This window comes from Trachurus japonicus, chromosome 3 (assembly GCF_045865225.1).
Source record: "Trachurus japonicus isolate A0001 chromosome 3, Traja_1.0".
NCBI lineage: Eukaryota > Metazoa > Chordata > Actinopteri > Carangiformes > Carangidae > Trachurus > Trachurus japonicus.
In genome coordinates, this window is record NC_140909.1 from 10,849,931 (window position 1) to 10,860,479 (window position 10,549).

At 38.9% G+C, this 10,549-nt stretch overlaps 1 protein-coding gene across 1 annotated transcript; it reads left to right on the forward strand.

The window, feature by feature from the left end:
- Positions 1-1,640: 1,640 nt before the first annotated feature.
- On the forward strand, positions 1,641-9,976 carry tmem41b (transmembrane protein 41B). The gene is made up of 7 exons (XM_085761117.1): positions 1,641-1,883; positions 4,640-4,757; positions 5,250-5,378; positions 6,055-6,148; positions 6,736-6,840; positions 7,337-7,475; positions 7,572-9,976. Exons 1-7 carry the CDS (start codon positions 1,790-1,792, stop codon positions 7,739-7,741), a joined length of 849 nt encoding a protein of 282 aa, XP_085617243.1. The 5' UTR covers positions 1,641-1,789; the 3' UTR covers positions 7,742-9,976.
- The last annotated feature ends 573 nt before the right edge of the window (positions 9,977-10,549 follow it).

Below are 10,549 nucleotides of genomic sequence, written 5' to 3' on the forward strand. Positions count from 1 at the left end.
AAAATATCCAGGTAGGTAGCCTATTATCTACCTAATAGGTCAGTCAAATGATTATTCTGGTATCAATTAATTATTCAGATATGGGTTAATTATATAAATCAACTGGGGTTACAGTGGTTGAACTGTTTGGTGCTGTTTTTGCTTTTCCTTTCCTTAATTTTTCCTTCCTACCCTAAATGTTTTTGGACTTTTACACTGCATTTAATTACCTAATTATTTGGCTATCAGGTCAGTCAAATGATTATTCTGGTTTCGATTAATTATTCAAGTATGGGTTACTTATCTAAAGCAACTGGGGTAATATGGTGATTGAATAGTTCAAGAGTTTGGTGCTGTTTTTGCTTTTCTTTTCCTTCATTTTTCCTTCCTTCCCTAAATGTTTTTGCACTTCTATACTGCATTTAATTTTTCTCCCTATTATTATCCTCATTTATTATTGGACTTGGAGTCTGTAAAATAAAGCTATCTATTAAGGGTTTGTATTTTTCAATTGCTCAATAATAATAATAAAAAAAGAATAAATAAAAAAGATAATACATTTCTTTTAAAGCAGAAGTAAGCGATCCGGTCGTTTTGGCTAATGCTGCGTTCCAGGCAGGCTTTTGAAACCGTAAATTACAGCTTCAAGTCACAACTTACGACTTTGTAGCGTTCCAGACAACCCACTCGTGTTTTTCCGACTTGTTTTACCGGTGAAAGTCACTATAACGGCCACTCGTAACTTCTGACCCGTGAACTCGTACCAGATCGAACTGGTACGACTTCACAGGTCGGAAAAACACGAGTTACGGGTTGCCTTGAACGCACCATAACAGTCCTCGTCCCTGCGTCACCACATTCACGCGCATCCCTTGGCTGCACACACAGAGAGGACTGCCCCTTTATGCCATTCTCTCTCCTCATTGGATAAAAATTGTAGGATACGATAAAAGTGTTTCAGACCAAACACTCTATAGAAGTGATTGCTGTCGGAAGATAGAACTATTTAAGACTTATATTAACACAAATATATCACTTAAAGCAGAAGTAAGTGATATATTTGTGTTAATATAAGTCTTAAATAGTTATATCTTCCGACAGCAATCACTTACATAGAGTGTTTGGACTGAAACACGGGTCTGTCAGTCCCTCTGCTCTGCTCTGAGCCGAAGAGAAAACATTTATCGTATCCTACAGTTTTTATCCAATGAGGAGAGAGAACGGCATGCAGGGCTGTGTGTGCAGCCAAGGAACGCCGTGAATGTGGCGACGTAGGGACGAGGACTGTTATGGTGCGTTCAAGGAAACTCGTATTTTTCCGACCGTGAAGTGGTACCAGTTCGATCTGGTACGAGTTCACCGGTCGGAAGTTACGAGTGGCCGCTATAGTGACTTTCACCGGTAAAACAGGTCGGAAAAACACGAGTGGGTTGCCTGAAACGCTACAAAGTCGTAAGTTATGACTTGAAGCTGTAATTTACGATTTCAAAAGCCTGCCTGGAACGCAGCATTAGCGAAAACGACCGGATCACTTACTTCTGCTTTAACACACACACAAAAAAAAGAGACGGTGGTTGAAGAGACTCCATGGCGGTGTGCGGCGGCGGCTCCTCCTCGCCGCTGGGGGCGCTGCAGTGGCCCAGTCAGTGGCTGCTGGATGTGAAGGTCAAAGGTCAGTTTCTGTAACGTGTCAGCAGGGCCGGTGTGTCACTCGCTCCACCCGCCGCCGCCGCCGCCACCACCGGCTGCTGCTGCTGATAGACACCTACTTGTCCTCCTGCCAACACATCTGAGCCCTTATCTCTGAAAAATGGCCAAGAAGCGGAGGGAAAGACGAGAGACCGACGGGCTGTTGGCTCAGGAGGAGGTGAAGGCGGCTGTCACCGACTCACAGCAGCTGAAAGGTGGGTTCATCATGTCCAGGCTGTGGTGGAGGCTAACAGCTAGCTCTCTGACCGCTAATCTGAATGGAGAGCAAAAGCGGAGGAAAACAAATCGATTAAGCAACAATAGCGTCTTCCTAACGTCGTTTCTGCTTTGAGGCCGGTCAGTGTTAATTGTGAAGACTGAGCTAAAGTGAGCCTGCGAGCTAAAATTAGCGATTACGACCACTACTTAGCTGTTTTAATAACGTCAAAGCTTATTGAAACGTAACCCTGTAACGTTAGTGTTGAACCGAGCTAAAATACAATTCAAACTGAGGTGATTAAAAGTACAAGGGTCATACATACGATGAGATTAACCGTGAATATTGTTAAAACGAGAGCAAAATCTGAAATCTTTGGCAGTCTGGCTCTGTTTGTCAAACAAAGCTCAGAGGTTTTCAGTCATCTGATTGTCTACTGGGATAAAAGGCAGAAATACAACACAACAGTGTCTTTTTGTTTAGTTTTTTTATTGTATATTACTGGTGTTTCTATGCTGTATGTGATTTACTCTTATGGTGCTATGGACCTCTCTTTGGAATGTGTCTTTAATAAAGTCTATCTATCTATCTATCTATCTATCTATCTATCTATCTATCTATCTAATCAACTAAATGGACTGACAGTATCAAAATTAGCCTAAGCAGTGTTTACTTTTTATTTTCTGTTGCATATTTTTGTTCCCTATCAGCCCATCATAAATTACCAATTTTATTATGCGTTGTATGTAAAATCTTAGTTTGTAAAATTACTTGTCTCTCTCAGGCTCAGTTAGGAGCTGCTAATAATATCTGCTCATATCATGTGATCCGATCACAAGTGCACAGCTTTAAGGACAGGTGTATGGTCTTGTAAACACACCGACAACAGACCCCATCTATATAGACTGGATTTACTGAAAACAACAATTCACACGTGCTGATTTGCATATAGAGGGTGTAGTGAGATCTTAATCCCAGATGTGAATGTGAACTCCTGATCTGATCACTGAAGAACTGATGTTAATGTCAGGTCTGAACTAGAGGTCGACCCATAGTGGGTTTATAAAGCAGAATAATTACAGTTGGGAGCCGATAAACTAAGAAGACAAATTAACATTGCTGAATCTAAATTAATAATCACACAACTCAGATCATTTATAAATAATAGAGTCCACAAGTTTGAAGGTACTGATGGGACATTTTATAAACTGTGACACCGCAGCTTCCCCTTGCCATGTAGTCATCGACATCAGTTATTGCAACAGATCCGCACACAAGAGTTAAGGCCAGAATAAGACAGCTGTTACTTTGTGGACTTTCATATTTATTAAGCATGATAAGGTTTTTGTTAGATGTGATACATGGTTTGAGGGCCAGGATTTCCCCCCTTCCCCCTAGGGCTGTGCCGGGTAGGGCTGGTGTTTCAGTCAGATAAGAGTTGGTGTCAGTCTGGGGAGTAAGTTATTGCGTGATAACCAGATAAAGTATGTAATACCTGTTGCATAATAAGGTTACAACAAAGTGTTATAAATTGTTACACTGTGCACCTGGTGTGTCTCCTCCATGTGCACAGACTCAGATCAGGTCAAGCTGGATTTATTTTTTAGTTTTTGGCTGATCCAATCTCTATTGTGGAACCAGGGTTCTCCTTATGCTTATACTTTATGAATGAAGTTATCTAAGAAACAAAAAATGTGCTACCCCGGCCCCTACCTCTATGAGTAGCTCTGGTGCAATAACAAAAATGTTGCTGAGCTCTTATTATCTTGCACTGTACAAAAAACTCACAAAGCCCATTTACGCATAGATATCTTAGATAGTATGAGGGTTTACTGACTCTAAAAGTGAAAATAGCATTGACATGGAGATATGTTCATTTGTGCTACTAACATAAACATTTTTTTGTGTGTTTATACAACAATCATTACCTTATTCTGTCCACACTGTCACGTCATTAGTATTTTATTTTTACCTATAATTGACTGCATCTGTTGCAGGACTGTTACATGGGCTTTAAAGCCTTAGAAGTTAACTGGATGTCAATGTAATTTTCTTATATACTATACCGCAGCTACACTTTGTTTTAGGTCCCATTGAGCAAATCCTTTTCCATAGGGGCTTCTCAGTTGTTCCATCAACAAAATACTACAGTAAGAAAAAAAAATCTGTGACTGTGGCTTAATGGGATGACAGGCAAAGGCAATGAAATTTAACTTCGAGAAGGTTATCAAGTTTGTTTATGCTTGAGACAGATGCACAATTAACTGACAATTTACTGCATATTGTTATAGTATAGAGTAATTGGAGTGGATCATGAATATGTTTCATTGTCAGTGGCACTTCAATGAATATGCACTGACTGTGCAATTGCAAATATCTGTGTAGGAATGTTCAGCTGTGCTTATCAGTTAATCAGTTGTAGTTACTGTTAATTTGTAATCTGCCCCTGGCTTCTTGGTTCATCTCTCAGCTTTATCTCTGACATGCTGTGGTTGGTTTAAAAAAAAGTAAATCACCAAAAAGGTAATTTTTTGTTGCCTCCAGTAAAACATAACATCTAACTTGTGAAATGAGATATTATCTTTTCTTTATGGTGTTTATTCAAAGCCTGGTTAAGAGTCTGTCTCATGGGGGAGACTCAGTTCCCTGCAGGGGCTTCAACAAATGATGCAAAAGTCACGAGCAAATTACACTCCACGGCTCCATGGTAGCTCGTTTGTTTGGTTTTATAATAGTTATTCTCCTTCCCCACAGATGCTCAACATAATGTCGGGGGCTCAGCACGCATGTCTCTCCTCATCCTGTTTTCTATCTTCGCCTGCTCGGCGTCAGTCATGTACCTGGTCTACAGGAACTTCCCAGAGCTTCCAGAGTAAGTTCCCTCTTGGATGGTTGAACTTGATTAAATATGAGGGGTGACTTCCAGTTACAGTGATATTTCCACATGGCATGATGATTTTAATGGTTTTCTTGTGATATCTCTAAACATTTATTTTCACAAAAAAACAAATGAAGAAGCGCTTATTGGATCTGAAGGAATGACTGAATCAATCCTCATCCTTGTGTTCTTGTTTTTCCTGCCATGATTAGCAAAATCAATCCAGTGCTGCTGAATCGCACAATCTTGCATTGGACAAAAAACAGTCACATAACACACACATTTGGAAGATAATACTATAAATGTATTGTTTATAAAACATACAGCTCACCCTGACTTTATACTTTATACATATGCAGTTCAGTCTCTGTACTCACACACCTTATGAACTGACCATAAACCACAGCAGCTCAAACAGTATTGTGTATTGTAATGAAATGGTCTATGTGAATGTATGATTGAATGTTATAATGTTTTTCTTTTCAGTGATGAAATGGAGAAAATCAAGATCCCTAAAGACATGGATGATGCCAAAGCTTTGGGAACCGTGTTGTCCAAGTACAAAGACACCTACTACACCCAAGTCTTGGTGGCCTACTTTGCAACATATATTTTGTATCCTTGGAGAAAACACATGCAGCTTTCGGAAAAATATATCTCATCATCTATTGAGTGTTGTCAGAACGCATCAGCCTTTAAAAAGCAGTCGCTGTGATGGTTTGCTGCAGCAATTTAGTTAATTTAATTTGCTGTAGACTGAGGTTCACAACTTCTGATCATTTCCAGGCCCCCAAAAAATTGATAATCATTGTGATCTTTGGAAGTCATGATGAACAGCACTAACAACAGCTCCTTTCAGTTGTTTCCTTGAGTCCTAACCCTCCTCCACTGGCCAGTTCTTATATAAGCATCACCATGTTTGGGCACTCAAAACCTGTCCAGCAGCTTCTCCCCCAGCTGAACCAACGTCAGATAGATGTAATCTCAGTCATTTTATTTTCACCAGTGTCAAGAGTGTAGCGTCTGAAGCCTCCGAGTCATAAGTCATGTTGTATGTTACATAAAGAAGTGCGTGTGAGTGTTGGGTGCTAAACAGGCCAGAACTATTTTCATCTCTTCTATTCATTTTTCATGTGTCATCTACACTTTCAAATCAGGCTAAAGCATTTAGAGGAACACACTTTGATGTTTTTATTATTGCAGTTCCTTTATTTGAGGTAACACGAGGAGGCGTGCCTTTTGAAATAATTGTATGTTTTTTTGAACCTGTTTACCTTGACGCTTTGGTCAGCCTCCAGACGTTTGCGATCCCTGGATCAATCTTCCTCAGCATCCTGTCTGGCTATCTCTACCCTTTCCCCTTGGCTCTTTTCTTAGTCTGTTTGGTGAGTAATTAAAGTATAAAATGTGTGATTGAAAACAAATGTTGTAGTGTATGATATGTTAGGATATAAATATGCAATCTATATTTTAGAAGGCTGAATCAAGCCTCTTAAATAAATACACTTCAGTGAAGTCATTATTGAAAAAATTCAACAGGAACCAACAAGAAAGTAATGAAGGTTAAATAATGGATCAGTAGGCTGTCCTTTGTTTTTAAGGAAAATTCTTCGGATCCTTTGATTTTTTTAATGTTGGTAAAAACCCAAACAGAAAGACACTGACATGACGCATGACATGTTTGCTGCAACATCCAGGAAGGGCAGTGGTTAATGTGTGACAACACCAAAGCCTTCAGCCTCTTTTCTGAAATGACTTGCTCAACGAAACACTACACTGCTACTAAAAGTTAATCATTGGTGGAAGAGGGAGAGCACGGTTCGTTTTAGTGGGCTTTTATGTTTTCAGTTCAGTATAACAATCATTTGCTGAGAAACCTGCCCATACGTGTGCATGCAAATGGAAATGTTGCTTCAATCCTGTTGATGTTGTCGCTCTGTCTTTCTTATTGTGTGTTTTTGTCTGTTGACAGTGCTCTGGCCTGGGTGCCTCCTTCTGCTATATGCTGTCATATCTGGTGGGCAGACCCATGGTTTATAAATATCTCACAGAGAGAGCACAGAAATGGTCCCAGCAGGTAAGAGCTTCAACAATAAACTGAAGGTGTATTGATAGAAGCAGTTTCGATTTTTCAGGATTTTTCGAGACTGTGAGAGCAGAAATTAGTTTAATCAAAAAACAGTGTAGTACCATAACATGTTATATACTCTCACTCTTTGTTTAATTTGTATTTTTATGTCGTTCTACCTCGACATCATTGCAAATGTGGGAAACCTCAATGATTTTCGAGGCTTAAATGAAGGATTGAATTGAATTGAATATAACTGACTCAAATCACTATAATTACAAGTACTGGGTTGCAGCTAGTGATTATAATTTTCTTAATAATTAACTGATCAATCATTTTGTCTGTAAAATAGTAGATGAGTCCAATATGATGTTGTCACATTACTTGTTTTATTCTTCTGTACAGCACCGCCACTGATAACCAACTCAGAAATAACAGTAAAACTGATCATTATAAATTTTTACAAAGATTTCCATCTTAAGAAATATTTCCTTTTTTTTTCCAGGTTGACAAACATAGAGATCATTTAATTAATTACATCATCTTCCTGAGGATAACCCCCTTCCTCCCTAACTGGTTCATCAACATCACCTCGCCTGTCATCAACGTGCCTTTAGGGGTTTTCTTCATAGGTACCTTCCTTGGTAAGATTGTGTGTCCATTTTTTTTTTTTAGTTTATTTCATTTTAATATTGTTTATTGTCACTTATTCACCTGTATTCAACCTGTTTGATCGACAGGAGTGGCACCACCCTCCTTCGTAGCGATCAACGCTGGCACGACACTGTACAAACTGACCACAGCGGGCGAGGCCGTGTCCTGGAACTCGCTGGCCGTGCTCGGCGTCCTGGCCGTGCTCTCCATTTTGCCCGTCTGCTTCCAGAAGAAGCTGCAACAGAAACTAGAGTAGAACACTGTAAACACCTCAGAACCTCATCTGCTGATCGATCCCATCGTCCCCTTCCCTCGGCTCAGGAACGTGCAGCTGTCGCTCAAGTTGCCGCTGGGGCTGGTGTGGTGCCGGTGGGAGAAAACCTCCGACCACCGGTACAATTAACACTCATTGACCTCAGAATGCATGCAGTGGTGGGTTGTTCCTGATGTTAAGTAAAGTATAAACTGGCTGCTGCTTGCACACGTTTTTTTGTTTTGTTTCTGTGAACTACTATCTTGTTGATTGTGGCACATGTTGTAAATATGAGAAATTGTGGTTTTTTTTCTGTTTTTAGTAAATTACGTCTCATTATCATATGATCCTTGGCAGACGGTGAAAGGTGCTTCTTGTAGGATGTTAAAGTAAAATACATTATTCTGATACTTGCATTGAAAAAATGCAGCTACCAGTTGTTTCGTATGGCCTACTTTTCCTGAGGAAAACACTCCAGCCTGTGTTTTCTTCCTAGAAAATCAATGTCATCAGTCCCTCCCTCAGGCTGTTGCCAGCATCTGTTTTTTCCTCTTCAGCAGTAGCTTTTCAATTACCACATCCTATTTCTAGCACCTTTTTTTAGATTCACCACCGTATTTTATATTTATTATAACATGCCTGTGTCTAATTTTAACCTAATGAACCGCACCACCACAGCAATAATAGTTTCACAACTGTTAAAAGTGTGTGTCTGTTTTTTTTTATTTTTAAAGTCAGTCAGTTTTGATACCTGGTGCTTTGCCTTGGCAGATGTGTGCAGTGAGGAAAAGATGAAGCTGCAGGGAAGGAAAATGCAGTGACAGATCTTAGTAAGTGTTACTTTTGCTGACATGTGGGTGGGTCCCTATGTTCTTCTTTGAAAGGTGCCTGGATCCACTGCCCCCCTTTTTTTTTGTTTCAGCCATTGCTCCTCATATAAGTAGCCTAAAGCAGCTGTTTTGCTACTGTAACATGTACAGAAAGAGCTAAGCTGATGCAGAATGCCAAACATGAACCTTTGCCCAATTCAGATTGGTATTTTTAATGAAGAGGCGAGTAATGTCAACACAACTCACTCGTATGTGTGTGTGTGGTAAGATCTAGAACAGATTCATGTTGATCTGTAAATTTGAGTTGCATGGGCTCTCAGGTTTTCCATGTAGTGATAATAATATACACACTTGTAGGTGTGTATTTAGATTATGTTTGTCTCCGCCCCATGATATTGTTCACCAGTATAGAACTGGACATGTCCATGCTGGGGATGATGCACCAGTGTCTTCAATAAGACTGTCGAGAGCCTGTGAGGTGTCCAAGCCTCACTGTGCTTACACTGCTTCCACTCTTCACCATGAGAAACCTAATATGTTGCCTGATGTGTTTGTTTGTGTTCTTTAAATGGTTTTGAATGGCTAATTCTGTCCTGTGCGATGAAGCTTATTGATTTTCTTTTTTCATGTAGATGTTGTTAGTGTTTTTTTTTGTTTTTTTTTCCTTGTATACCGAGGTAACTTAATGCTGCTGCCTACAAACTTTCTGGACGGTCACCAGAGACTTTGCTGCAGTGAATGCACATGGACGTAACAGATCTCATGACTCTTTTCTTCAGTCTCTTAAAATTTCTAAAGTTAGTTTGGTGCAGTTTGAGATTTCCTGTTTTTACTTTAATGTCTTAATACTCGTCAGACATACGTACTGCTGTTAAGTTTAGTAACCTCTCATACCCAAATTTGAAACGTCATCATAACCATCAATTTATGTAAAAAATTGAGCTCTATGAGGGAACCAGTGTCTTTGGCTTGTTTTTATGGTTCTTACTGGTTTATGAGAGCTGCGTTTGTACACCTGAACTTCACTGTTGTCTGGGAAAATGCACCGTTAAAATGGCCCAAAAATGGTTTTCTTCATATTTAAGTAGAAGGTAGATGATCATCCTAAATCCTCTGTAAAGATGATAGAAAAAAAATTAAATTTATCAGCTAAAATAATAAATCCTAAACCTACTCTTGACATATTCAAATTAGAGAAGTTATCGGTGTTTGTTTATCCTATAAAAATGTTATAAGGTCATTTTTGTGTCACCCTCTGTTAACATTTCAAAGGGCAGTATTATTTTGTACTGAGCAGTGATGTATTGCAGTATGAAGTGTTTACAGATTGCACATTTCTGTCCTATCTAATCAAATTTATTGTTTTTTTTTAAATATTTATTGAATCATTAAAATGATCTTTACAGAACATTATTGTATCCTGAGAATTATCTGTTAAAAGCACATTAATCAGGCTGCAGGGAACTATCAACCAGGTATTAAATCACAAAATCCAATTATAGCTGATAAAAGATTTTTTTTTTTTTTTAACTTGGGAGTTCCCTGTAATTATGCATGAAATTCATGGATAGATTTCACTTTCTTTTGCTTTTTAGGATCACAGAACAATCAGCAAACCTCTGACGCATTAACAAAAACATCTGTTATAGTGCCACCTGGTGTTGATGTTGGAACTTGAGTATGAATTGAAAAGAGAAAACTTCACTGATATGAACATTCAATGCTAAACTAGTTTGTGTCCATTGAGGAAACACACCAGCAATTAAATGTACCAAGAATACACCTGGAGTGATGATTGTAATGAAACAATCAGAGCTAAAAAAAAAAAAAAATACAACATTAAAGCAGCTTAAAAAAATTACTTCTCAGTAAACTGTATTGTACGAGCAATCAGAATCAGGATAAATGAAATGGAAATAAAAGAAGCAATCTCATGATAATCTAGTCCAGATTTGACAACTGATGCAAACAGATAACATAA